This window comes from Elgaria multicarinata, chromosome 6 (genome assembly GCF_023053635.1).
Source record: "Elgaria multicarinata webbii isolate HBS135686 ecotype San Diego chromosome 6, rElgMul1.1.pri, whole genome shotgun sequence".
NCBI classification, from domain to species: Eukaryota; Metazoa; Chordata; class Lepidosauria; order Squamata; family Anguidae; genus Elgaria; species Elgaria multicarinata.
The window spans coordinates 67,406,072-67,421,892 of NC_086176.1; the positions used below are offsets into that span (position 1 = coordinate 67,406,072).

The 15,821-nt window shown below is 39.2% G+C and overlaps 1 protein-coding gene across 1 annotated transcript in view; it reads right to left on the bottom strand.

The window, feature by feature from the left end:
• Nucleotides 1–15,821, bottom strand: part of MAN2A1 (mannosidase alpha class 2A member 1) — a 75,030-nt gene that overhangs the window by 33,977 nt on the left and 25,232 nt on the right. Inside the window, exons 5-12 of the mRNA XM_063129538.1 lie at nucleotides 12,884–13,011; nucleotides 11,082–11,255; nucleotides 8,615–8,801; nucleotides 6,334–6,511; nucleotides 5,116–5,318; nucleotides 4,232–4,417; nucleotides 3,874–3,988; nucleotides 2,267–2,334 (exon numbers count right to left, since the gene is read on the bottom strand). Coding sequence (XP_062985608.1) covers nucleotides 2,267–2,334; nucleotides 3,874–3,988; nucleotides 4,232–4,417; nucleotides 5,116–5,318; nucleotides 6,334–6,511; nucleotides 8,615–8,801; nucleotides 11,082–11,255; nucleotides 12,884–13,011 — 1,239 coding nt within the window. The remainder of the gene's footprint in view (nucleotides 1–2,266; nucleotides 2,335–3,873; nucleotides 3,989–4,231; nucleotides 4,418–5,115; nucleotides 5,319–6,333; nucleotides 6,512–8,614; nucleotides 8,802–11,081; nucleotides 11,256–12,883; nucleotides 13,012–15,821) is intronic.

Genomic DNA, 15,821 nt, shown 5'->3' on the forward strand with positions numbered 1-15,821 from the left:
AATACTTTTGTAAGCCGCCATGAGAGCCTTTTTTTGGCTGAATGGCGGCATAAAAATCCTTAAATAAATAAATAAATAAATAAATAAATAAATATTAATTTAAAATGCTGTTTACCTGTGCTGGATAAATTAGACATTCATAAGGTTAGTAGTTTTCTAGTGTTTCTCCTTGATATCAACAGCACCATATAATCAAAAGCACCAGAGAGAATTGTCCTGAAACATTGCAGTACTCCATTTTCAGATTCTTGGTTAGTAATATTATTGATCATTAAGACTGAGAAAAAGTTAAGCATATCAGACATTTTGCTAGAAAATCCATTAAATAATTCATTAGAAAGGCAAGAAACCTTCCACTACCAGCTCAATTTATTATATAATCATCATCATAATTGTTGTTGTTGCTATTATTATTATTATTATTAATTATCTCTTCCTTGCTCATGGCAGATTTATTAACAATAAATGATGTTTATTTTGCCCTACTACTTAATGCACTTCTGTGCCTATTTCATTCAGATAAAATACATTATTGTCATGGTTATCTTTCTTAGCATTTCATTTGCTTCCTCTTCGTGTCTGCTTTTTACAACAGCTTTCAAAGAGAGCATATATTTTGAGATATGGTATGGTACATATTTCCCAACTTTATATCCTGCCTTATTTGCCAAATAATCAAATATGAATAAAATATTATTTCTAATAATATGGCTTTGGACTTAAATTGCAAGAATACAAAAATAAGAATGAAGGGACACTGTTCTGCAGTTCACCTTCGACCAGAAGATATTAAGAACACAAGCAGTTGTGAATCTTGTGCATCACGTCTTAATCTGAAAATAGTTCTACAAAGGCTGAAATCCTTTCTGATCTGCCCTGGGTACTTGGTTAGCTTCTAAACTCAGAGGCTTACAGGTATCCTATAAAGAGCAGCAGGCACATTGTGCCTGACACTCTGCATTTAAGCTGGATGGGCATTTTGCTGATCCAGCAGAGGTTTCAAGGACAGGGAGGGAAGGAGGCTGAGACGTCCATAGATTTCCTTGAATGGCCAATGCCCTAATCCCATCCCATCCCATCCCCACTACAGGAATGCCCCCCTTCCCCATCTCTGCACTCCATTTCCAAGTGCAGAGATGTAGCCGGCACGGAGAGAACTGTGCAGGCAACAAGGGGGAACGGACAGAGAGCATGATTTCTGGACTCCAAGGTCAGAGCCCTGCTTCCAGCTGTGAAACCCATAAACTGGACAAGCCTATGTCTTCCGCCAGATGCTCTTTGGGTGGTGTAGGATTGCTCCATAAGATAGGTATTAAATTTATACTCCACTATACTCCCAAAGCAGCATATAATTAAAATTAATTGGTAAAATGGGTTTGATGCAGAGGTGACCCTCTGCAAGATTCTCCTCCCTAATAGACGAAGGAGGCAGGATGGTGATTTTTACACATTCCTCCTCCCCCCCACCCACTGCCGCAGCCCCCAGCATCACTTCACATACTGCTTTAGAGGGTCGTCCCCCCCCCGATGCCCCAGAGTACATTTTCAGAGGGAATTGATGAAAATCTCCTCCCCACAAGCCACCCACAGGCAATTCGTGGATTTCTGCTCCACGCAACTCTAGATTCAACCCTATATAGCGTTTCTTTATTTAAACAGCATTGCTCCATACTCAGATTATTTCATTAATCATGAACTCGGATATATGAAACAAGAGTGGGGGACCGTTTTCTGTCCAGGGCCACATTACTGCAGTCATAACCTGGCAGTGGACAGGGCCAGAGCCAAAAGTGGGTGGGGCTTACAATATTGCAGGTTTATACAGTACACAATCTCTTTCTGTCTCTCTTTCTCTTCTCTCTCTCTCATACACACACACACCCCTACACAAATATATCAAGCAACAACAGCCAGAGGGGTGGTCCTGACAGCAGGAGTGGTCCTGGAATGTCTGAAGTGCCTTATGAAGTTCGGCCAAGGACAGCAGATCTGCCACCACTGATAATAGACTTTTATGGGCTAGTGAAATACTTTTCTAATTATACTACTTTGATTTTGTAATTTAACAAGTCACCTGATATCTACCAGAACCAGATTAAGGTTTTTTTTAAAAAAAAATCAGTAGAATAAATTAGATGAGTGCTTATCAGTATCATCTAATTTTTCAAGTTATTTTCCAAAAGTAACTGTCCAGAGAGCTTCAGCAGTGGGTGGGTGGGTAGAGAAATATAATAAATAAATGAATATTAAGAAACAAAATATTTACCTTGGTTGTTTACTCAGTTCTATAACAGTCTTGTGCGGCAACATGTCTTGTGAAGACTGAGCATCATCCTACCAATGGGGAAAATGTCCAGTTTACTTGCAGATATAACACATGAAACAAATGTCCATTTTAAATTTCATTAAGGTCCATTCCTATATTTACTTGCGAGTAAACCTTACGGAAGTCAATGCAGTTCTGTGTAGATATGTATAGGGTTGTGCTGTGAAGCAGATAGACAAAGCTACGTTGCCAACTGCGCAGAGTAATTCTAATCCCATACACAGCATTTATAAAGTGCATGCTGCCCTTCAATATAATATTTCCAGGGCAGATATAAAATCCATAAAATCTAATCTAACAATAAAACAGCACGAGATAAAACAGCAGATAAAAGGCAGCATTACAATCTGAACAATTTTAAAGGTATGGGAAAATAAAAAGGATTCTTGGTGCATGGGCAGTTCATATTGGAGCTGACAATCCTTCAGGTAATTCAGGTCCCATGACTGAGAATTTCTATGCAACTTATACAAACAGCAGTCTTTACTAGTTTTGTTCCATCATTTCATATAGCTGACTCTTTTAAACTAAATAAGAAATAACCTATGAAATCATGTTTTTACTGTAATTGTTTATCATGCTATTGATTATTTCACTACTTGAAGGTCAGCTTTTTTCTTTTACCAACCACAATACCGTATCCTAGTGTTTGGTAATGTGAAGCCCACAGACACCCTACTCAAACATCCATCCATCCATCTATCTATCCCCTCTCTCTCTCTCTCTCTCTGATGGTTTTGATTAACTCAAATCAAAATGAGGGCCTCCAGCCACTTTTATCTTCATTTCCCATTAATACCTCTGAACCCCACGTCGATCTAAATCTATTCTTAAGAAATAAAGATGGTGGGCAGAAAAGAAAAGAATACTCAGTCCTTGTAGCCTGTGGAGGTGGGACAAGGCAAGGCTGAAGGGGTGCTAAATGGGGTGGGGTGGGGGCAAAGAGAGGGTTGGGAGGGCAGAAGGGAGCAATGGGGGATGGTATGTGTGGATGTTTTGTTGTTGCTTGACTTTAGCCTCATTAGTTTGCCTGCTGGGAAATACTATGGTTGTCATTTTCTGAATGGGCATGCTCCCTCACAGTAGCCATTTGTGATTGTACCCATAATACTTTCACAATATTCTAAATGGGCCCACAGGCCCAAAAAGTATAGGGAACCCTATCTTACCTCATAACCTAACTTTGCTTGCATCTTTAGTGTTCGCTGTGCTACTTCTTCTTATTAGGGGCTTAAAACAAGTAACATGAGTATTTACCCGCTGATCAACAAAGATAAGGTGTGGTTTTTTTTACTCCCCATTCTTTCTCCCCAGATCTTTCTTCCTGCAGTTATCACAAACAAATGCTCTCTGGGTTGCATTAGGCCTTTTGCTACCAAAGGGCCAGTTCAGATTTACAATTTTCTATGCACAATGCATCCCAGTCATCTTATAGTGAGAACCTCACACATGACTGGCTTTTGTCACCAACACAATTGTGGCCTCCATAGGAAGAGCATCTGAAAAATACATTCCTGCAATCACACAAATTATTTCCAGAAACTCACCATTGTAAGGAATGGTACGGATGGGTTGTAACTATACATTTCTTGATCCTTTAGAATAAGAATGTGAGCAGAATCAGTGATGATTTTCTTCAAGTTCATTAATGAATGGAAAAGTCTGTGAATAAAATAAATGCTGTAGCTCTGGGAGGCTAAATTTGAGCATTCTTTGTGTTAAAGGACTAGGAGGAAAAGGCGTACCAATAACAAAGTGTTGACAAACATCAAACTGTTAATCAGACTGTTAAGCTTAAAACAACACAGAGAGAAAAATAGAAGCCCCAAAATAGAAACCCAGATAATTAGATCTGTCTTTAAACCAAGAAACCTACTGAGATACTACAAAACCTAGGACACTCACCTAGTACCATAATCCACAACTACCCAATCTTTAGAAGTTCCTGTGATGGCATCATGGTGCTGAAAAAGTCCCAAGTTTCTCCGAGCCTCTGTCAGTAATTTGTAGTGGTCCGCTGATGGAAATGCTTTCATTTTCTCTGTTTTTTTGGACTGTACCAAAGCCAGAGAATAAAGAATTTCAGCAGCCCTGAAATGAAAGAAAATAACGTATAATTCATTTAGAACATTGTATGCTGCCTTTCAACAACAACAAAAAGCTCTGAAATTTCCATAGTACAGTTGGACAACACTTGCAACACCAACAAGTCTAAAGCTTTAAGTGTTATAAAAGGGGATGGTGGTCCTATGGTATTGGTATAGTGTTATAAAAGTGTTATACAAAGAAGTCTAATTGAAGATTCATTTTAATGTTAAAATGGTACTGCCCACTTTGGGAAGCACTGATCTAGGGGAAATCACCAGCATCTAGAGACAAGTGGCATCACCTACCATACCTCCACCACCCCACCATGTACTTTGAAAAGTGTTACAGAGAAAGCATGTCAACCTCTCTGGGCCTTCAACTACAGCAGGAGAGGGGAAGCTGGGCCATTCAGATGTTGTTGGACTCCAGTTACCAGCAGCCGCAGCCAGTTAATAGGACTTGTAGTCCAATATCTAGAGGCCCAGACATTCTCCATCTTCAACCTAGAGAGACAACCCAGCCATGCTAATCCCACACTGTTATTTCTTGTTTGGGAAATTAGCAATGGCTGGCAATGTGGCGGGGCGGGGGGGCATTATCCAAGCTCCCTCAAATTTATCATGTGAGAACTAGGTCATAGAAACGTAGCACTTTTGTTATTACAGCATCAGGGTTCAAACATTCAAACTGACTCTACTTACCTTAAATATGACTCTAAAATCCTATCTAGGCGCTTGTAGAAGGGCCGTGATGTAAAATATCCACTCCAGTAATGATGGTCTCTGTCTGCATATGTGAAGAAATCTCCACTCAGAACAGGGAAAACTGAATTACTGTTCTCTTCATCCAAATTACCAGCTTTACGCAGCGCCTCAAAATAATCTGATAAGGTCCCAAACTGAGCCTGAAGCAAATTAAAATATGATATAATTCAACTGAAGCACTTTTATTCAATTCGAATGAAGGAATTTTATGCTTTCCTTAAAGAAAACTTTTTTTTGGCAATTTTTTTTGTTTTGTATCAGCTCATGTATTTCATTAGTTATTTATCATGGCTTATAACAAATTCTGGTTAGTTTAACAATCCAGCTTCATATGTCATGGTTTGATGTTGGCTTGTTTTGAAACTGACCTGAATTTGTCATGATCCCATGAAAGCAAAACTAAATGCTGCCAAAATCATCCATCTGGCTACGCAGGAGAAGGAGAGAGAAGGAGTGCAAGAGCCCAAGTCTCACTAATGCTCATTCCAATTTGTGCACATTACACTAAACTACAGTTTAGCTTTATATGGAAACTGAGCCACTGTAGGCCTGAGATCTTTCATAAAGACCTAGTTTGCACATAACGACAAACCATAACGACAAACCATTTATTTCACCATGTTTTGTTGAATTGTGGGTTGTCATTATGTGTGAGCTGCGAACTTTAACCTATCATTCTGGGTTTGCATGTCACAACAACCATGAACAACTCACAAAGAAAACCTATGGTTTGTTGTTGGTTTGTGAACTTTGGGTTATTTAAACTATGGATTGTCATTATGTGTGGACCCAGAATCATCAGGTGTTCATGGGTTCTTTTGCCAGGCTACAGAGGCAGCAGGTAAGAGTGTGCAAAAACCTCACCCTCTTTATATGCCTGTACTGCAGTGCTACAAATGCAATTGGGATACAGGGAGGGAGTGGATAAAGGAGGAAGGAAATAAACAACCCAAGGTTTGAGGAAACATACCATGGTTTGGTTGATCATCTTCCAGACAAACCTTAGGTAGGGCAGCAAATCATGGTTTTAATAATAATAATAATAATAATAATAATAATAATAATAATAATAATAATTTTATTTTTTAAATAAACCATGGGTTAGTTTGACATGCAAACCAGGTCAATAGCTGTCTTAGCGTGGCTGTACCTTACCTTAACATGTAATTCAGGATGAGAATTCATGTAATCAAATAGCTTCTGATAATTCTGATACTGCTGATCCCATTCTGAACTCTCAGTGTAGCGGAAGTCATCTCCTAGTGGAGCCAACAAAACTTTGGTACGAAAAAGTTTTGACTTCTTCCTGTACTGATCTAAAATCATCCATGCCCTTGGAGATAAAAAATGGGATAAGTTAATGGATATTTGCTACAAAGTAGTCATCTCTATCAACTCTGCAAAAATTCACTTGATAGGGGGTAAATTATTAAGGTGTTTAAAAATAAGAGTTATGGCATCCAAATTTGATTCCTGAGTGAATAATATGGTTATTTTACAATTTATTACTTCTGATCTAATATGCAACCCAAACCTATGCATGTTTATCCAGACCTAAGTTTCACTAAGTTGAATGCAACTTACTCCCCAAGAGTATAGCTATTTTGATTTTGTTAACTTGGATTTCACGTAGTTCACAAGTCAGGAAAAAACACACATGTAGTTTGCATCAATTTTTCTGTGCATCAATTCCTCTGTTCAACAATAACTAGATTTCTTCATAGTCCATAAATGTCGATAGGTTTTCCCCACATTCACCAAAACCAACAAGTATTCCTTCTTCAATGTTGTATGCAAAATTAGGTTTCCAACAAGCAAAGCTGTCCTATAGTTGTGCATTAAGAACACTCTTGCACAAAGCTTTTGCAGTAGAACAAAAATGATAGAGACTCTGCCCCAGGAATGTTTCAAAGACCCACGCAGCTCTTTAGGTTAATTAACTCCCAGGGTGACTCATCACAGTAAAGAAACCCACCAGAATAAAAACACAGTTTAAGCAACAGAATAAAAGACTGAAAGAACTAATAAAAATCACCAACACCAATAAAAAAAACAAAGAAACTAGCTTAGCTTGCTTAGTATGCTAGAAAATCTAGGTTAAACACCCTGGCACTCAGAAAACGTCAAATTCAGTGTCAGGCAAAACTCTCAGGAGAACATTCTCTCTGGTCACTACCTGCCTCACTTCAAAAATTTGGGCCAAGATTCAAAGAATGCCATCTGATATGACCTTAGTATTGAGGGAGGCTCATGTGGAAGGCAGAATTTCTCAATTCTTCCATATATTACTATTTCCTGGCCACTTTACAATAGAAATACACATATCAATACTTAAATAGAAAACATTAAGGCTAAAGGGCAGCAGAAACTCTCTCTCTCCAAGTCTATAATAGCCAGCTGACACCTTACAGGCAGCTTCCAGTCCCCCATTTCTCCCTATGTGAAGTGAGAGCTTGCCCCAAAGGCCTCAGTGCCACTGTCTCAGTTCCAAGTTGTGATACCTGCAGGGTCAGAAGCAACACCTTCTTTGTCCTACTTTGGGTCTGGGCATCCGCACCCCCATCCATAACACACTTTACTTCTAGTTTAAAAATAAAATTGCCTTTTAAGCAGTTGGGGGCAGGGGGGGAAGAAGACAATTACTTCCTCATAAGGCTACTCTTCCCTCAAATATCATCACCAACAGCCATTCCAGCATGCTGTACTGAGGGAGATGAGAGGGGGAAACAGAGCCATTCCACCAGCCTGGCTGAAAGACTTAATTTGTTTTCCTCTTCCCTGCCTATTATGTTTTCCTTGTGTCTTTTAAAATTGTAAACCTGTGGGGAGAGACTATCTTCTCTTACAGATTATTTATAAGGCTGCTCCGGGAGCCTTTTCAGCTGAGGAGCAAGATAAAAATGCTGTAAATAAATAAGAGTACAGCCATTCCATCAGGCTGCATTGAGAAAGTGAAGAGAAATGGGGCCACCACCAGTACCGCTGAGAAGCCAGCTTCATCAGTCTCTTCCCTCCATCAATTGCCACCTAGCAGTAGCCATTCCACTAGGCTGCAGAAAAGGGAGAGAAAGGAAGCAGGCCTGCTTTATTGGCCCTGCTGAGGGACCAGCAATGTTTGGCTCCTCTTTTCCTAGAACTATGTCCAAGATTTTTGTCCAAGACTTATTGCCAGGGTTTGCATTTTGCTCCTCCCTGGAAGCTGTGTGTGTGTGCGTGCACGCGCAAGCATGCTGAAGAGCCAAGTTAAAACGCTTCAAATAAATAAATACTAATGTGTTTGTGTCTGAGAAAGAGAGAAGAGAGACAGACAGAAAGGCAAAACCAATTTTCTTCATCTTAAATTAAAAATTTCCATAGTCTACATGTTTGACTTCTTCAACTGCTTGTAAAACTTATGTCTGTCTTTCAGATTCATTGATATCATCAAGTATTTTACCTGTGCTGAATGTTTCCAGAATGAATGGCTTCAGGAGGAACTCTCCAGGGGCAGTTGACTCTTCCCCCAGGAAGGCGCTTAAAATCAAACTGGCAGCAAATTTTAGGATCTGGTCCACAAGTGTGAGGAACATCATAGCTATAAAAAGGCATCATGTGGCAGAGAATATCCGTATTAGATCCCAAATCTAGAATTAAAATAGGCAAGATAAAGATAAAAAGAAAATCTCCTTTCTATATCATAGACTGGCCTACACAGTGTCCATTTACTGGCATGTCTGTGCTTTAATCAGTTCAATGTGCGCCAACTATTATGCTCTTCTGTCTGTACTTTTTCCTACAAGTAGTATGAAGTCTACTGCTATAATATAAAAGTCTACATGTGTGATATTTGTGCCCCATTGGGGCTTTCCCCAAGTCTGCTAGCCATCACAAGCCAAGAAACTGTCATTCTCTTTCCTTAGTTGACAGAATTAAATGTTTAATCAGTTTACATACTAAATTACTTTTCCACCCCTATAATCCAAGATTACAATTGGAATGACTTGTATATGCACTGGATTGCAGCCAGTAGTTGTTTTGCAACTGTAAAGGGTGCTAGCATACATTCAAGTGATCTGCTGTGTCCCATCTCCCCAGTGCACCTCACAAGCCTACCAATGACACCCAGTTGCCAAGAACTCACCACCTCAAAAATCATTCACTGTAAATTGCATCTCATACGATGCATCTCAATAAGCTCTTATCATTTCAGCTATATATCAAATGTTTTTCACTAACAAGGTGTTCAGATTAACTGATCACAAGAGAAATACAGAAGTGCCAAATAAAACATACTGCAGAGAATCCCATTCAAATACGATGTCAGGAAGCCCCCAAAATGTCAAACCAAATAGGGAACCAACAGGTTCAGAAATAAATCTAAGCCCAAACGAAATATATCCCAAAACAAACAAACCTAGAAACATCATTTTAATCTAGTCACTTACTATGTATAATAACAGAGGCTCTTTCATAAGGACTACAGCCACAATTATTGTGATTTTAGAAAGGAGACTTGAGAAGTGGTTCCATGCCTGACCTTTTCTTCCAGGAATTGAAGCTTACACATGGTCAGAAAAAATCAATGCCTGCAATCCTTATTATGTCCTACACTCAACCTCTTCTCAAGGTTAGACAGACTCAGTTCTCCAGGCTTCCCTAAACATTTTATATTCTTAGGTTCCTTTATTGTTTCTATTAACACTGTCCTCTCTCTAGAGGGAAAGAAGGAACAATTACAGAATGCTGGGGTGGGGTGGGGGATTGATTGATTAGTTCTGCCATACAGAATTATCGGGTGGATGCTTAAAACCAGAAGTAAAACATCTTGTCTTCTGGCTAATGATACATGAGATAGCGTTATGCACACAGTTAACACAAAAACGTCTGCCAAGAAATCTGTTTCGAGCTGCCACCACACTACTTTGGGTCACTGATAGTATAACACAAAATAAAACAACAACATTACTGCAATGTTTTACATTTCTTAATTATATATTTTATATTTCATGATGTGTTAGGAATCTTTGCAGTACTGCTTTATATTGGAAATACTATTTGTATTTTGAATGCATTAAGAATTATTTCTTATTCCAACCTTGAAATTTACAAATGCGTAGAGAATTTAAGACAGTAGCTTTCCACAAATTTATATAACACTATATGTTCATTTCTGTTTCAGTAACACTAACAGAGATGTGGTTCACATATAATGCTAACCTATGGTTTATTTAACCCATGGCTTGTTGCTCTCCTCAGGGTTTGTCTGGCAGATTTGAACTAACCATGGTTTGTTTTTTCAATCCCTGAGTTATTTTCCTCTTCCTTCGTCTGCTCCCTCCCTGTATCCAAAATACCTTTCTGGTACTTGTAGTACTGGTATGTAGAGCTGCTGAGTGTTTTGGTTTAGTTTGTTTTTATCAGTTTTGTCGGCTGCCACGGTAGCCTGACAAAACAACCCATGAACAATCACACCAGAACCATTATAACACATTGTTTAAACAAGCCGGAGTTCACAACCCAACAACAAACAAGAGCAACTGCTTTCCCAGTTGCTCTTGTTTAACAAGCCATGTTTTGTTAGCATAGCTGGATTTGCACATTACAACAATCCAGAATTCCACAACCCATACCATACATTAGCATTATATGCAAACTCAACCAGAGTCCTGTGACACTTTACACACTGACAGTTATTAGAGCACAAGCTTTCCATAAACAAAGGCTTAGTTCATTACAATTGGGATATCTTGTATATGCACTGTATTGCAGCCAGTAGTACACCTATTTTTGAAGTTACAAATTAATTTGAAGATTGCCTCATAGTAGAATCATTTTGTCTTTTAAATGTTCCAGTCCAAGCAAAACTTTTTGGCTACAAAGTATTGTCACAATGATATAAGGTCATGGAAGAAAGCAAAACATACCCCAATTCTGCCTCCAAAAAAATTCCAGTGACTTCTGGGTTGCAAGATGCTTTTTAATTGAATAATGAATTCTCTGTATAAGCATATTGGAAAATCCAGTGCGTTTCAGAAGATAAGCCATGGTTGGTGAATGCCCAAAGGGATCAATCGCCCAGCCAGATTTTGGTTTTACTCCTGATAAAGAGAACATGTGTTAAAGATTAAACAATTCAATAACATACCAAAACAAAGCACCTTTTATTGCTATTAACATCGCAGATTCTTAACTCCTGTTCGGTGGGAAAACAAGTTTTTACGGTACAATCCTATGTCTATAAGAAGTAATACACACTGAATTCAATGGTGCTTATTCCCAGATGTGTAGCGGACTGCAGCATAAAGTCCTTAAGGGCGCAAGCCTATGCATGTTTATATGGGCGGGGGGGGGGGGTGTCCTAAAACTCCTAGCATTCCCTAGCCAGCATGTAATTCCCTGTATAAACATGCATAGGACTGCTCCCTAAGCTATTTATCAGCCAGCAGCTTTTGTAATTTGTTAGCCAGTATTTAAAAACATGTACCATCAGAGGATTTGTAGAAATAAAATTAATCATTTCTAGTCTCAAAAATATCTGTCTTACCCACATAATAGATTATGTCAGACTACGGCTAGAAAACTCCATGACTTTCACTTGGCTGTAACACTTCAATTATAAATAGTTGAGTTTTTAAAGTAGCATTTATTATAAGGGCACTTTCTATGTAATTTTAATTGCTTACGTTTCAGCTATATAATCATTACACATTGGGAATGTTGTGAAGTATCCAAAGATGCCATTCTGATAGTGCAAAGCATCCATTCCATTCCAGTACTTTTATTTTGCTTGCATGACATGCTGCACAAGGTGTTCTGCAAATTGTTGCACGACTTATTACAACTTCATAAGACAAGGTGATGCTTGTCTAGCGCTGATAGCAATTGTACAACTGCTACCAAAACATTGGCAACTCTTGTAATTTTTCTAATAGCATAACACTGGATATATAGCCCAAAACTAGTACAACTAGAACAAGCAACAGCTAGTCCAATGAAGCCATAACACCTTGGACGGAAGAGCTTGCTCAAGCAGAATCAAAGTATTGGATTTGACACTTGCACAAAGAACAGAACAGGATTCTGCAAGCTGTAAAAGCTTTGCTCTCGCAGAATGACACCACTGGATATGACCACTGAAGACTGCAATCTTTTATCCATTAAGAGATTGGTAGTTTTATATGGTACAGAGTAATTAGCCAGATTAGTAGTAGAACCAATCTGGAGTAAGTAATGTGGTTACTTTACACTGTTGACTGCTTTTGTCTATAGACAAAAGCAGTTTGCAGTAGTAATAATTTCTAAATGTTTTCCTGGTCATCATAAGTACTGCTGTTAATACTAATCATGGTTAGCTGCAAACACGCTTGGAGATGGCTTTGCAAACTCTGGTTTGAACTGTTATGGTTAACATTGTTGCAGATGTAATCCTGCACCATGATTAGCTTCAAAAAAAAAAAAGAAGAAGAAGAAGAAGAAGAAGAAGAAGGAGGAGGAGGAGGAGGAGGAGGAAGAAGATTTGCATGTGAGCAGGGAAGAGGAATTTTGATGTCAAAAGCACTGTTACATAAATTAACAACTGCAACTTGCAATCTGCCTGCAAGTCATGAATTCTGGTTTGACAATATGTAAACGAAAACAGTAAATTCAATGAATAAACAACTCATCTCTTAAAATCCTTTTAATGAAATATAAAACTGCTTATAAGACAAAATTTACATGAACCTACCCAATGTCTTCTCTAACCATTGGTGTCCTTCAATCAGCTGGTCAATTAAAGCAAAATAATGCGAAGAGGCTTCATCAGGCATGACCCATCCCCCTGTTACAATTTCAAACTGGCCAACTTCAATTAACCTGAAAAACACATTTAATATTCTTTTTCTTCATGCATATAACTGTCTCCAAAGTACATTATTTGTAATATCACACACACACACACACACTTTTTTAGAAGACATGAAATTTAGAAGACAGGGACTGTCTTCTTTACTGATCATTTGTAAGCCGCTCCGGGAGCCTTTTTGGCTGAGGTGCGGGATAAAAATACTCTAAATAATCGATAAATAAATAAATAAATATCACACACAATAGGTTGTATCCACGATTAGTCTCTAATACAAGTCCCATTCACTTCAATGGGACTACAACCCAAAGCTGGGAATGATCATCTTTAAATATTAGTAACTACTCTTCATTTTTCAAAAAGATGCTTTTTAACCATTTGTATCAACTATAAAAACATATTGTACTGGAAATACCTGATCGAGCGCCTCTCCCAGCACAAACTGACCAGTACAAAACGCTCAACATCTAAGGTCCTCCTGTGGATGCCTACTCTGGGGGAGGCTCAGAAGATGACAACAAGGGAGAGGTCCTTCTCGGTGGTACCCCTCCCCCAATTATGTAATGATCTCCCCAATGAGGCCCACCTGGCGTCAACATTGCCATTTTTTTGGTGCGGGGTCAATTCCCGCCCCCCCTTTCCCAGGCATTTGACTGCGTGTGATGAGCTTTAATCAATCCTGGATTTGTTTTACAATTTGGCTGATGGATCAAAATTGTTTTTAGATGTGTTATCTCTGTGGTGCTGTCTGTTGTGTTGTTGTGCATATTGTAAGCCACCCAGAGAGCTTCGGCTCTGGAGTGGTTGCTTGGCATTCATTTCCCCTTGCTGGGTTGGTGGAAGGAATCAACTGGGGAAAATTATTTCTTTTGGCCTCTTTCCTTTCACCTTCTCCCACAAACCTGCCAGCTGCTTACTGAACACTCCTGCTTTTCACTCACAGTATTACCTCCTAACTCAGATTTTCCCACTATCCTCTCCAAATTCCATTCCTTAAAGACTACGAGCACTTATTAATTTGCACAGTATGAGTAGCAGCATTTGTAGACAAAAAGCTGAATAAACGGATGTAAGGGGAAACGGTACAGATCTCATCTACCTCCATTAACATGTGTGTAAATGACTTTGAAACAAATGTTTAACATTCCAGTTTAGGTAGAAATACAGCCAAAGTGTAAATATCACTTTTGCAAAGTTATTTCTGACGCGTGAAATCCAAGCATGAAAACCCATTTTGATCTGCTATCTGTGTCTTAACCAAAGCCAAGCGGCTCTAATTGCCAATCATCAGGTCATTCTTTTACATTAGCAGCGGTGTCAAAGAAGAGACAGGCTATATGATAAAATTGTTGACAAGTACTGAATTTTATAAATTGATAACGAAACTGGATTGAGAATTGAATGCCCGGATCTCACAAATTTTGTTCTGGCTCAATAGCCAGGCACTATTTGTGGTCATCCCCAGCTGTCTCCTTCTCCCAAGCCCTCTGACATGCACTGAGAACACTGAGGAACTGGGGAGTTCTTCCCTTGTGTACAATTTTTTGGAGCAGGCAGAAGCAGCGCGAGATACTTGCACTGCTTCTGCCTGCTCCAAAGTCCCCGCCACGCCCCTGAGTTCTCTGACACGTGCTGAAGGAGAAAGGAGGGGAAGGCGTCATCTTGTCTGGATGTTGGTGGAAGGGGCTATGTTCCCTTTCCAAATAACCAGAACTTGTTCAGCTACAGTGGCTTATTTTGACCGTGCAAACCAGCCCCATGTGGGTACCAACTTTTGAAGTAGCAATTGGAAAGATTCTCATTGAGTTGAATTGGATTGCTTATGGATATGGGCATATAGATGAAATCAAGCACAATATTGGTTTGCTCAGCTTTCACCCAAATTATATTAAACTGTGAGGTCCTCTGTTGAATATTTATGTACTACTGCTAATGTTATACTGATAACAGACACTACAAGCAACATCTCTTTTCAAAGAAATGAATGGTGATCCTCGTGCTTTCTGTCAGCAAGACAAAATTAATTTGTTTCTCTTTGTGCAGTACCAGATTTGATACAGTAATTTTATTTTCACTTGTCATTCTATTTCTACTTTCTAATTCCATGATTTAGTCATGCTGTCTATCAGCCTCAGAAATGGTCTGAGTGATATGTTTTATTGTGATATGTGCAGAGCTAATAAAGCCATGCAGACCTGGGTCAGTGACACCCACTTTCATGCTAATTGCAAAAATTCCAGCCAACAGTTTGCAACACTTGTCTACAAGTGGCGTCCTCCAGACATGTGCGCTATCTTTGCATTTCTTTCTGCATTCATTTATCATTTGTGTGTAACCAATAAGCTGTTAATCTGATGCATCCGTGACTTGTTTCATTTTGGCAACCCACGGATCTGATTTGACCAGGACCTAGCAGGATCAGGAACCCAAAAACGATACAATGCGCTAGTGACAAATCCTTACACCTGGCCCGGTGGTGAATAAGCAACCAGTCCAGTTTCCTCAGCAAAGGAGCTGCATGCTGAAAAGAGGCAGCTCCTGACAACAGCTAAGCTTCTGCACTAGCTCCAGCTTCCAGGCCGGCCTTTTTTACTCCCTTCCTCCCCACTGCTGCCTTCAAGCCATTTTGTGGGAAGTAAAAAGAGGAGAGTTACTGCCGGTAGGGAAACGTTCATTCAGTTATCATAGCATGACAAACACTGCTGGGAGAAATTGGCCTAATTTAACAGCTGTCTGGAGTAGGTGAGCGCTGACATTTGAGACTTAAAAGTTAGACAAATTACCAGGTTTTTGTTTTAAGTGGTAACCAATGACACTAATT